The following is a 12,727-nucleotide window of genomic DNA, read 5'->3' on the forward strand; positions in this document are numbered from 1 at the left end:
ACTGAACTGTATTAAGCTCTCTGATGGAGCCTTTGACCTTCTTCCAGCGTGGGTGACCGCTGCCCTCTCGGAGCTATGCTAGCACTTTACCTGTACCTTTCCAATAGCATTTGACGAGTTCTGCTTTTCTTTTTCTTTGCTTTTTCTTTTTTTTTAAAGATTATATTTATTCATTTGAGAGAGAGAGAGAGCGGGGGGGGGAGGGGTGTTGGGGGGGGAAGGGCAGAGGGAGAAGCAGACTTCCCACTGAGCAGGAAGTCTGACGCGGGGCTCGATCCCAGGACCCCGGGGTCATGACCTGAGCCAAAGGCAGACACTTAAACCGACTGAGCCACCCAGGTAACCCTATGAGTTCTGCTTTTCATTGTCATTATTTACATACTTATCTGCCCGCCTTTAGTCTTGGAAGGCAGGACCCATTGTCTGATCCATGTTTGGATCTCCCATAGCACCATGCACATGGAGATTTTTTTAAATCTTAATTTAAAAAAAAAATTTCAAAGCTACAGAAACATTGCAAGAAAAATACAATTCCTCTATGCCCTTCACTTAGATTCAACGATTTTTCTGTATGTATTTGCTTTCTCTATATAATGTTCTAATTATTCATTTTTTAGCTGAACCATTCTAAGGAAAATTATAGACCTCATAACTCTTTATCATGTCCTAAGACCAGGGACGTTGTCTTAAGTAACTGCAGTACTGTGACTAGATTCAGGAAATTTAACATGGATAGAATACTGTCATTTGATATACAGTCCATATGTATGTTTTCCCCATTGTCCCACTACTTACTGTTCCTTTATAGCATTTCTTTTTCTGATCCAAGACCATATGTTATAGTTACTCAGCATGTCTCTAAATCTCTTTTAGTCGAAAGACACTTCTTTGTCTTTCAAGACACTGACACTTTGAATGGAGACCAGTTGTAGGATATCCTGTGATTTGGGTTGGTCTGATGCTTCCACTGAGTCAGGAATACCATATCAGTGAAATCTTGTGCGTTACAGTTGGGAGGCACATGGTGCCATTTTGCTGCGTTATTGATGGTGTTAATTTTGATCACTTAAGTAAGCGTTGTGTTCACCAGTTTTCTCCAGTGTATGTGGTGATTTCATAAACTGAAACATGCTGAAAAGGGCCTTAAAGAGTGTTGGACCAGTGATCAAACTGGGATTCTTCGAGCTGCCTGAGAAGCAGTCTGGGGCAGAGGGGAAATGTGAGATGGAGATTCTGGTTGGGGGGTAGGAGGAGGAATGAGTGGGGTACTTGGCAGCCCTTTCATCCAGAGCATCTCTGCTTTTATTACTTTGATGTTTGCTTTGGTAAAAGAGGTGCCGCTGTGAAAAGAAACAAACAAAAAACTCTACGAGTCTAATCTCCTCCTGTTTCAGATGAGATTCCAGGAGGCCTGGGCACGTTCCCTGGGTGACACAGCTGGTTTGGGTTGGTGCCAGGGTCGCGTGCTAGTCTCTCGAATCCCAGACCATGGCTTTTTGCTTTATCTCAGTGTTTAGCCTTTACTGGATCAAGGACTCCTTTGGGAATCTGAGGAAACCTATTTGGTCCATTTCTCTTTTAAAACAGCGTGGATCAGAAGTTTTGCATTCAACATTTGGGAGTCTCGGAAGTCCCTGAAGCTAATCCACAGCCCCTGCTCTCCTCGATAATACTTTTGCTTGGATTGTGTTGGTTACCTTTACCATTTGCCTTTCATGGGTGGGTTTAAAAAAAAAGTGTTTTGTTGTTTGAATCACTCAATGGCTGTTTGCGCTCAGCTTTTTTCCCTTCATTGGATTTTGGTAATTGGCCAGCGGGTGAGGGCACATTGCTCAGTACCCTCCTGCCTGCATGTTGAAGACAGTCTCTCTTGGCAGGCTGCAAGATGAACAACGTGAATGTGGTATATACGCCGTGGTCTAACCTGAAGAAAACGGCCGACATGGATGTGGGACAGATAGGCTTTCACAGGCAGAAGGATGTAAGTGGTGGGCACTGCCAGAGGAGGCGGAGCAGAGTCCCGGGCCTTTCCGTCCCCTGCCTGCATTGTTGAAGGCTCGGCGTGATGTACGCCTTCCAGATCCCTTCCAGCTGGGTTGTTTGGCACCTAGAAAGCGTCGCCTCTGTTCTGGGGGGAAAACCGACAATAAAGATTCAATATTGTTCCCCCCATCTCCCTCAAAGGTGAAAATTGTGACCGTGGAGAAGAAAGTGAATGAGATCCTGAACCGATTAGAAAAGACCAAAATGGAGCGGTTCCCAGACCTCGCGGCAGAGAAGGAATGCAGAGACCGGGAAGAGAGGAATGAGAAAAAAGCCCAAATTCAGGAAATGAAAAGGAGAGAGAAGGAAGAGATGAAGAAGAAGCGGGAAATGGACGAACTTAGGTATGTCGGAGCGGCGGTGTTGGTGTTGACCTTGGAGATTCCTCGGCGCGGATTTTCATCAGGGACCAGCCTGTAGAAGGATATGGTGGAGGGCGGGACAGAGGACAGACTCAGGGCCTGAGACAGCCTAGGAAAAGGCAGTTATGCTGTTGCGTTGGTCAAATGACGCCCTTCAATAGGGGCAGGATATGAGCGTGTGTGAAATAAAAGAGCTAATTTTATTCTAAGATAAACCGTCATAGGTTATCTTTAGAGTTCAGTTTGTAAACATCTTCAGGAAAAGAAAAGACGCTATATTAGGGGTTAACATTGACTCATTGTGGTATTTGAATTAGGTAGTCTTAGCTCTGAAGGCCAATGCTAGTAATTCTTTTTTTTTTTTTTCTAAGATTTTATTTGTTTATTTGAGAGAGAGAGCACGAGCAGGGGCCGTGGAGGGGTGGGGGGAGTTGAGAGCCGGAGGGCAGAGGAAGAAGCAGACCCCCCAGCCGAACAGGGAACCTGATGTGGGGCTCCATCACTGGACCCTGGGATCATGACCTGAGCCAAAGGCAAACACTTAACCAACTGAGCCACCCAGGTGCCCCAATGCTAATAATACTTAAAATCTATTTTAAAAACCCTTTTTTTTTTTAAGAAAAAAAATAATATTTTGAAAGTTGGAAGTGATTAATGTAATGAGGCCTACCCCAAAGCGCTACATTTTAAAATGATAAATAGTAGAAGGTGCCTGGCTGGCTCCTTAGAGCATGTGACTCTTTTTTTTTTTTTTTTTAAAGATTTGATTTTATTTATTCGACAGAGATAGAGACAGCCAGCGAGAGAGGGAAACAAGCAGGGGGAGTGGGAGAGGAAGAAGCAGGCTCATAGCGGAGGAGCCTGATGTGGGGCTCGATCCCAGAATGCCGGGATCACGCCCTGAGCCGAAGGCAGACGCTTAACCGCTGTGCCACCCAGGCGCCCCAGAGCATGTGACTCTTGATCTCAGGGTTGTTAGTTCAATCCCCATGTTGGGTGTGAAGCCTACTTAATAAAATAGGATATAAAATCTTTGAAAAGTAAACAAATAAAAATAAGTAAAATGAGAAAGAGTAGTTAAATATACAGCTTGGGTCCTGAAATTCTAGTGTGTGAGAATACTGACTGTATTAGTTTTCTGTGGCTACTGTAACAAGTTATCACAAATTCAGTGGCTTCAAACAACATGGATTTCGTATTTTACAGTTCCATCCATTCATATTTTAGAAGTTCAGCATGGTTCTCGGTGGGCTAATATCAAGGTGTCAGCCAGGCTGTGTTCCTTTCTAGAGCTCTAGGAGAGAATCTGTCTCCTTTTCCAGCTCCTAGAGGCCACCCACCTTCCTTGGCTTGTGACCCCTTCCTCCATCTTCAGAGCAGGCCACATGGCGTCTCTGAGCCCCTCCCTGCATAGTCATGGCCCCATCTCTGACCACAGCCTTCTATACTCTTGAGGACCAGTGTGATGACATTGGGCCCACCCAGACAATCCATAACCTCTCCATGTAAGATCCTTAACCACATCTGCAAAGCCCTTTTTCCAGATGAGGTGACGTATTTGCAGGTTCTGGGGGTTGGGACGTGGACGTCTATGGGTAGGATCATTAACTCTGCCCACCACACTGAATCTGTAGTAGATGAATCGTTTAGACCTAAAGACACTCCTAGGTTTTCTTTGTCAAAGAGGGAATTTAATCCTACAACTTTTACTCACAGAATTTCTAGAGTTTCCTACAGTTCTCCATAGATATCATTTGTGTTAAGTATACCAAAAAGAAAGGGGGGAAGAAAAGGTATTGCTGTGCCTTGTGGAAATGGCATAGGATTAAAATGAGCTGTCTTGCCGTGTCCTTGACTCGGTTTCTTTGGAATACACTAGATTATTAGAAAGATTATTGGGTCAGATCATAGCTTTAATGATAAGTACTGGAATTTCTTAGTTATCCACATGCATGTGCTCCTTTTGGGGCTCCTGCTAAAATGGGATAAGTGGCTTCATTTAAAATATATTATTCAAATGGAGAACTCCAGAAGTGTTATCCTGAGTTATAATCTGCTGACACAAGACAGACAAATGCAGAGATTTGGTTTGACCTAGACTGTGAGTCTGCTTTGTGTTGTGAGTGAAAGAAAAATTATCAGCTCGATCAGCGCAGTAAAATGTGCGGAATTTTGAGCCAATGGGGGATTGAGAGGAGTTTATTCATTTTCGTTTTTCATGTGGAGTGAGGAAAAGATTGAAAACATACCTTCTTCTGCCCTTTACAAATCTAACAGTTGTGTTTAGTAACATAATATGTTAGGAATATAATATTACTTAATTTACTTAAAAACGTAACAAGAAAGAATAGCTAACGTTTTTGGACATTTGTCATCTGCCAAACACTGTACTGTGTTTAGTCCCATTATCTCATTTAATCCTAACAGTAGCCAATATGAGGCAAACACTGTTCTTACTTACATTTTCTAGAAGAGGAAACTGAGCCTTACAAGCAGTTAAGTCACTTGCCCAAAGTCACATTGTTAGTCTGTTTGATTCTCAGGCTCACAACACACTATTACCACTCTTTTCTGCCTCTGTTCAGTCTATTTAGCATTAAAGTAAAATTTATTCCATATGAACCAAGTAGTTTATAGATATGGTAATTTATCTTAAAACGCATTTCATTTTTATTTCAAATCAAGCTGTGTACTAGTAAAATTTAGGGGATTTTGTATGTTCGATTTTATTAGTTGAAACTAAAACACAATGTTCATATCGCCCAGATTTTCTTTTATAGTATGAACAACACATAAAATATTTAAATAAGTTGAGGGGAAAAAATTCTCATTGAATGAAATTTTTGCCTCAAAAGCAAATTTATCTAAATCAGTCTCATTTTCTAAGCTGTCCCTAGTCACCTGTAATTTTTCCATTTGTTTTCTCAGACCCAGATTTTTATCATATAGCACTCTGGCCCATATATGTCAAAAAGAAAACGTAAGTGGAAGAAATGGGAAAATCGCTTTTCTAGTCCATGTTTTTCTACACAGTTTTGCCCCTGATGCTCTCTTTTTAATAAATGATCGTGGCTCTCAGAAAACCAAAAACATTTGATGTATTCATTTCTGTGCAACCTGTGCCACAACAATGACTTGCTTTCCCAAACTGGCGAAGTGAGGAGGACGTGAGGCAGGGCTGCAGCTCAGGGAACCCACGCAGCGACAGACCGAGGACCTGCCTGTTGGTGTGCCGTGTCCTGCAGCTTATGTGACGTTCCAGCCACAAGCTCTAAGCTGCTGACCTGTTTTAGAATCTGTTTTTGTACATTTGTAGTGCTTTATACATCACCTTAGTTTCTATCTTTGACTCTTCCACCCAAGAGATCAAATGCTGGGCTTCAGAAGCATCTCATTCTCAGGTCTTCACTTGGCTTTCTGACAGTGAGAATTTCATTAGCTTTCACCAGCAGTCGGTGCTTTTATTTGGACAATTTGGTAGGGAATGTCCACTTTCGTTGCTGCGATTGCTTAAGAAAGTGACTTTTGAATCTGCAGGGAATTCTGCAGAGAAACAAGAGATATTTTTCTCCCGGAAGTTATCCCCAATGCTTCCAGGTGATTTCAGCAAGGAAATACTCAACAGCCTCATATCCGGAGATATCCAACTTCCCTCTGATTCTAAAACCATTATTTAGATTCTTGTCCCATTTCTCTTCTCAACTTGTTGAACAAGAATGGCAATAGGCTTCTCATACCTAATGTCTACTGGGAGAAGAAATGGATAGAATTACCATTATACAGTTGCAAATTCTCCGAGCTCTAGTCAGGATCCTATCTGTCAGCCCTCAGCTCAGCAGTGAACAAAGCCAAGCCCGCCCCGTGGAAGGCACGACTTCCTGCTCTGAGGTGAAGAACGGTAGCCGCTGGAGACAGAACTCCATCTTGTTCTTGCCGATGAACCTTTTACTCCTTGCCCGCAGCGTGCAGAAACTGTAATGATCTGATAATATAAATAGATCTACATAAGATCATCCTCTTAGGCAGGTTTTGAAAGATTTGGGTTGTTGGCAGGGGAGTATATTAACACCCTCTGTTCATTGTTTATTTTCTTCACCTAAACCATTGTGAAAATTTCCCCTTCCTTAGACTTCGCATATTCTCACTTACCCATCTTACTCATTAGCTCCTTAGACACATGCCCTGTGAGCCTAGAAGCTCATGGGGTTTGGGTTAGAGAACCTTTGTATAGNNGGTGTAGGGAAGAAGCCTCTTCACACGTTCCTTCTTTTCCGTGACTGCTACACTGTAAGCCATACATTGAGTAAGATGAGATAACAGCAGAGACTCAACACAGGTTTTCAGAGTAGTCGGTGTCTTAGACGTGACCTTGAGAGTGACAGAAGCAGAACAGCTTCTACTCGGTCTACATGGGGTTTAAGAGAGCAGGCATTTGGAGAAATCCTTTAGGCAGGTTACCCGTGAGCGTCCCAGTAGACACCATCATTTATTGGCAGGTGCGAGGGAAGAGCATCCTGGCTCCCTTCAGTGAGTCCTAGTAGTGTCATTTCATCTCTGTAGTGGAATGCAGGGTTGCATCCAGATGAAAGTTCACCTGCTCTGTTTCAGTCTTGTATTCACTTATTTGGGCTCTGTGGTATTGAAACATCACTATCAGAGTCAAGCTCCACCATGTGGATATTGAAACCAGAAGAAATAATAGAGAAAGGTAGTTAATGGAGGATAAGTGAGTAACAGATCAGAAAAGAAAAAGGTAGGGACTGTGGCTACCTGAGATAGAGATATTTAAAAATTGGGAGTCTGGGAGGTCGAAATTTGAACCCAAGGCCCAGGTAATTGAAGTCAGACAGGTACAAGACCCAGGTAAAATGGCAAGTCACAGGTGAATGGATCATCAGTTTGAACAGTAACCTGAGTTGGATTTGGGAACGAAGATCACTTTAACATGATGGTTAATATGTGAAAAGTTATAGCTGATAAGTGGCAAAGCAGGAATTCTGTCTCAAGTCTGGAGTCCTGAAGTCCGCACTGTGCTGCCTGTAAGGCAAGAAAGGAACAGGTTGGCAAGGCCAGAGTCAAGGTCATGTATAGGCAAATAAAAAAATGAGAAATTAGGCACATCAGAGAGTGATTTTAAAAGGTTTTGCGTCGTGCAGACTTTCAGGTTGTAAGTGATAAGGAGCCGTTATTGGTTTCCTAGGCTATTAGGAAGAACTAGACCTGTAGGATGAGTTTAGTGGCAACATGTAGAAAAGGTAACAGCAAGACCATTGATTAAAAAGATGATACAGCCTGATGTAGAAATGACCGCTTTAATTGTACCATCTCTTTTCCTCCCTCACGAGCACTGCTGCCTTCTGTAGGTAATGCTCTGTGTGCCACAGCTCTTCGCCTTAATGATAGGCACCTTCAGAGGGGCACTGCCATGCGTCTTTGTATCCCTTTGTGTGTGCCCGGTGCCTTGCGCCTGCAGTGAGTGGCAGGTTAATATATTGGGGATGTTTACGTAGCTGGGAGTGGCTTCTCTGATACAGTGACACTCAAGCTAAGATCAGAACGATGTTTGCTCGTTGAAAGGGGGAGGGGTGGCAAGCGGGCTCTACGCAGAGGGAACTGGGTGTGCGAAGACCCTGTATAGGAGGGAGCACGGCAAAGCACGGGATGAAAGACGGGCCCGAATGTGTGGAGCACAGGAGTGAGGGAGCGCGTGCATCAGGGTGCCCGAGGACACATGGCCTGTTGGCCATGTTTGTCTTTATCCTTCATCAGACTTTGTGAGGTCATTAAAGACTTTTAAGCAGGGGGTCGCATGATAAGGTTTGTGTTTCAGAAAGCTCCCTTTGCTGACCTGAATGGAAAGGGAACCAAGTGGAGGTGGCTAGGCCAGTTAGGAACTATGGCCCTTGTCCACGTGACAGATGATGGTAGCTTGGAATACGGGGGTGTCATGGAGGTGTAGAGATAAGCAGACCAGGGAGAAGTACTTTCATAGATAAAATTACAAGATTTGAAGCTAGATGGGATGGAGGGGATGGGCAGGGGAAGAATGACTCATGGGTTTCTGGTGTGTGAGATGCAATGGATGGCGGTGCTGTTCTCTGGCCCAGGGGATCCTGGGAAAGAACCAGACTGGTTTTGGACCATGAGTTGTGAACAGACATACGAATCTGAAGATACCTTGAGGTATCCAAAAAAAGTCATATAGGCAGATAGATGAATGGAACGGAGCTCAGAGAAAAGGCATGGCCTAAAGGAGGGTAAAACTCTGTGTGTTGCTTTCGTAGAAGTGGGCTCTCAGACCCAGTGGTTCTTGAATGCAGCCCGTGGATGCCTGTCTTCATTAGGCGATTTTAAAATGCAGCCAGGATTGAGGTTCCCCGCTCTGCCCACTTTGTGCTCAGCATGCCTCTCTCGTTCTGGTCATGCAGCTTCTCGATCTTACCTGTGTATTTCTTAGAGATACCACTTCCTCCGACAAGCTTCACCGAATCTCTCTCTCCCGCTGTCTCGCAGATGGTTGTCTCTAACCAGGACCGTTCTCCTTCCCTCTCGTTTTCAGTTTTCCATTTCTGCAGTTCGTAGTCTCTACTTGGATGTCTCGGCATTCCTTCGCATGCAACATGCCCCATACCAAGCATACCTTCTTTGCACCATTTGCCCATTTCGCTCAACTGTAGCATTATTTTCTTCAAATCACCTGAGCTAGAAACCTTGATGTCATCGCTGATTCCTCTCAGATTTATCCCTTCTTACCAGGACAGCTTTGGGGCTAGGCTTTGTCTTACTAATCATGTTCTGTTTTCTTCCCATCCCATCGTCCGCCCAGGTTTAGCACAGGGCTTCACATATCATGGATATTTAGTAAATACTTGTTGAATCTCCTGTGTCTCTCGTCTGCTCCCGTCTTATGTTGTGGCTTTTTGCCAAGCACATTGTGTTAGCTCACACGGTTAGGACGACATCATTGGGCCCCACACATCCAGCCTCATTTCCCACTACTTTGCCTTCAGGCTCCACTTGAATTGACTTGAGATGTCATTATAAATTAAGTACCATCTCTCTTCGCCTTTGCTGCTGCCATTCCCTGGATCTCCCTCTACCTCTCATCCTACACACCAGTTGGGCTAACTTTAGGTTCCATCTCCTATGAGAAGAGTGCCTCACGGCAACGCTGCCCGCTACTGACGCGTCTCCCCGTGAGTTCCTGTGGCCTCTGCAGTCCGGGCAGTCCGCCCCAGGGAGGAGTCCTATCTGCTGTTGGCCGTACTCACCTCAGTAACGCCACCTACCTCACAGTTAAGTGTGGAAGTGACATGAAATGGGTATGAGCAAGCATTTTGTAAACTGTAAAGTGCTGTGTACATCTTATTTACCGTTTATAGATACCTACCCTTTTTTTGTTACAATCTCCTTGAGGGCAGGGGTCATATTTTCCTCTGAAAGACCAGCAGTGCTGGCTACATTGTAAATGTTCATGAAATACTCGCTGGCTGGATAGCCTTGTTTTGTTTTGTTTTGTTTTATATCATATATCATATCATATCATATCGGAGAAGGGTGGGGAAGAGAGAGAATCTTAAGTAGGCTCCACACTCAGCACAGGGCTCAATCTCAGCACCCTGAGATCATGACCTGAGCCGAAATCAAGAGTCAGACATTTAACTGACTGAGCCACCCAGGCACCCCTGGATAACCTTATTTTATTTTATTTTATTCTATTTTATTTTATTTTTTTTCTTGTGTTTTTTTTTAATGATTTTTTATTATATTATGTTAGTCACCATACAGTACATCCCCGGTTTCCGATGTAAAGTTCGATGATTCATTAGTTACATATAACACCCAGTGCACCATGCAATACGTGCCCTCCTTACTACCCATCACCAGTCTATCCCATTCCCCCACTCCCCTCCCCTCTGAGGCCCTCAGTTTGTTTCTCAGAGTCCATAGTCTCTCATGTTTCATTCCCTCTTCTGATTACCCCCCCTTTCTTTATCCCTTTCTTCCCCTACTGATCATCCTAGTTCTTATGTTCCATAGATGAGAGAAATCATATGATAATTGTCTTTCTCTGCTTGACTTATTTCACTTAGCATTATCTCCTCCAGTGCCGTCCATGTTGCAGCAAATGTTGAGAATTCGTTCTTTCTGATAGCTGAGTAATATTCCATTGTATATATGGACCACAACTTCTTAATCCAGTCATCTGTTGAAGGGCATCTCGGCTCCTTCCACAATTTAGTTATTGTGGACATTGCTGCTATGAACATTGGGGTGCATATGGCCCTTCTCTTCACTACGTCTGTATCTTTGGGGTAAACACCCAGTAGTGCAATGGCTGTGTCATAGGGTAGTTCAATTTTTAACTTTTTAAGGGACCTCCACACTGTTTTCCAGAGTGGCTGTACCAACTTGCATTCCCACCAACAGTGTAGGAGGGATCCCCTTTCTCCACATCCTCTCCAACAATAGTTGTTTCTTGCCTTGTCTATTTTTGCCATTCTAACTGGCGTAAGGTGGTATCTCAGTGTGGTTTTGATTTGAATTTCCCTGATGGCTAATGATTTTGAACATTTTTTCATGTGTCTGTTAGCCATTTGTATGTCTTCACTGGAAAAGTGTCTGTTCATATCTTCTGCCCATTTTTTGATATGTTTATTTGTTTCTCGTATATTGAGTTTGAGAAGTTCTTTGTAGATTTTGGATACCAGTCTTTTATCTGTAGCGTCATTTGCAAATATATTCTCCCATTCCGTGGGCTGCCTCTTGGTTTTTTTGACTGTTTCCTTGGCTGTGCAGAAGCTTTTTATCTTGATGAAGTCCCATAAGTTCATTTTATCTTTTGTTTCTCTTGCCTTTGGAGATGTGTCATGAAAAAGTTTGCTTTGGCCGATGTTGTAGAGGTTGCTGCCTATGTTCTCCTCTAGAATTTTGATGGATTCCTGTCTCACATCGAGGTCTTTCATCCATTTGGAGTTTATTTTTGTGTATGGTGTGAGATAGTGGTCAAGTTTCATTCTTTTGCATGTAGCTGTCCAATTTTCCCAGCACCATTTATTGAAGGACTGTCTTTTTCCATCGGATGTTTCCTGCTTTATCAAATATTAGTTGCCCAAAGAGCTGAGGGTCCATTTCTGGGTTCTCTATTCTGTTCCATTGGTCTATGTGTCTGTTTTTGTGCCAGTACCATGCTGTCTTTGTGATCCCAGCTTTGTAGTACAGCTCGAAATCTGGCATTGTGATGCCCCCAGCTTTGTTTTTCCTTTTCAACAGTTCCTTGGCGATTCGGGGCCTTTTCTGTTTCCATACAAATTTAAGGACTATTTGTTCCAGTTCTTGAAAATGTCCTGTATTTTGATCGGGATACATTGAAGAGTGTAGATAGCTCTGGGTGGCATGAACATTTTAACTATGTTAATTCTTCCGATCCATGAGCATGGAATATCTTTCCATCTTTTTATGTCTTCCTCAATATCTTTCAAGAGTGATTTATAGTTTCTAGAATATAGGTCCTTTACGTCTCTGGTTAAGTTAATTCCAAGGTAACGTATAGTTTTTGGTGCTACTGTAAATGGGATGGATTCCCTAATTTCTCTTTCTTCGGTCTCGTTATTCGTGTATAGAAATGCAACTGATTTCTGAGCATTGATTTTGTATCCCGCCACGTTACTGAATTGCTCTATAACTTCTAATAGTTCGGGAGTGGCTTCTTTGGGTTTTCCGTATAGAGTATCATGTCATCTGCGAAGAGAGACATTTTGACTTCTTCTTTGCCGATCCTTGCAACCACAATCAGACAACAAAAAGGGATAAAATGGATACCTTATTTTAAATGTGTTTTTTCTTCTAGGAGCTATTCATCACTAATGAAAGTTGAGAATATGTCTTCAAATCAGGTATGTTCAAGTTATTTGCTTTAATGTCATGCCTTAAAATAATTAAGGGTTTTTAATAATCAAGTGACTAGCCAATACTGATTCACATGTTGCTGATGACCTGACCTGACTTGACAACCGTTGTATACTCAAGCGCATTCTGTTAGGCATTGCCCGTCTTTCCTTGGGGACTCTCTCGTGTGTTTTTAAGTAGGTCACCTCACGGAAAGAGATCGTTGGACTCTATCGTGAAGTGCAGGTCTGTTATGGAACTTTCCTGTTATTTCCCTCTTTCCTCATGGCAGCATGCAGAAGGGCCCTTATTAATACTGTACATTACTGTGACTGTAGATTCTGTATTACAACTGAAAACAAAATTCTCACCTTCAGTTAAAAAACTAAATGGAAGTATTAACCCCAAGATCCTACCTGCAGTCTAAGTGACAA

At 43.1% G+C, this 12,727-nt stretch overlaps 1 protein-coding gene across 2 annotated transcripts in view; it reads left to right on the top strand.

The window, feature by feature from the left end:
* Positions 1–12,727, top strand: part of CCDC25 (coiled-coil domain containing 25) — a 42,962-nt gene that overhangs the window by 22,072 nt on the left and 8,163 nt on the right. For both annotated transcript variants that reach the window (XM_040626475.1, XM_040626476.1), the window contains 3 exons: positions 1,878–1,981; positions 2,185–2,387; positions 12,256–12,301. In XM_040626475.1, coding sequence (XP_040482409.1) covers positions 1,878–1,981; positions 2,185–2,387; positions 12,256–12,301 — 353 coding nt within the window. The remainder of the gene's footprint in view (positions 1–1,877; positions 1,982–2,184; positions 2,388–12,255; positions 12,302–12,727) is intronic.

This window comes from Ursus maritimus, unplaced genomic scaffold (genome assembly GCF_017311325.1).
Source record: "Ursus maritimus isolate PB19 unplaced genomic scaffold, ASM1731132v1 scaffold_11, whole genome shotgun sequence".
NCBI lineage: Eukaryota > Metazoa > Chordata > Mammalia > Carnivora > Ursidae > Ursus > Ursus maritimus.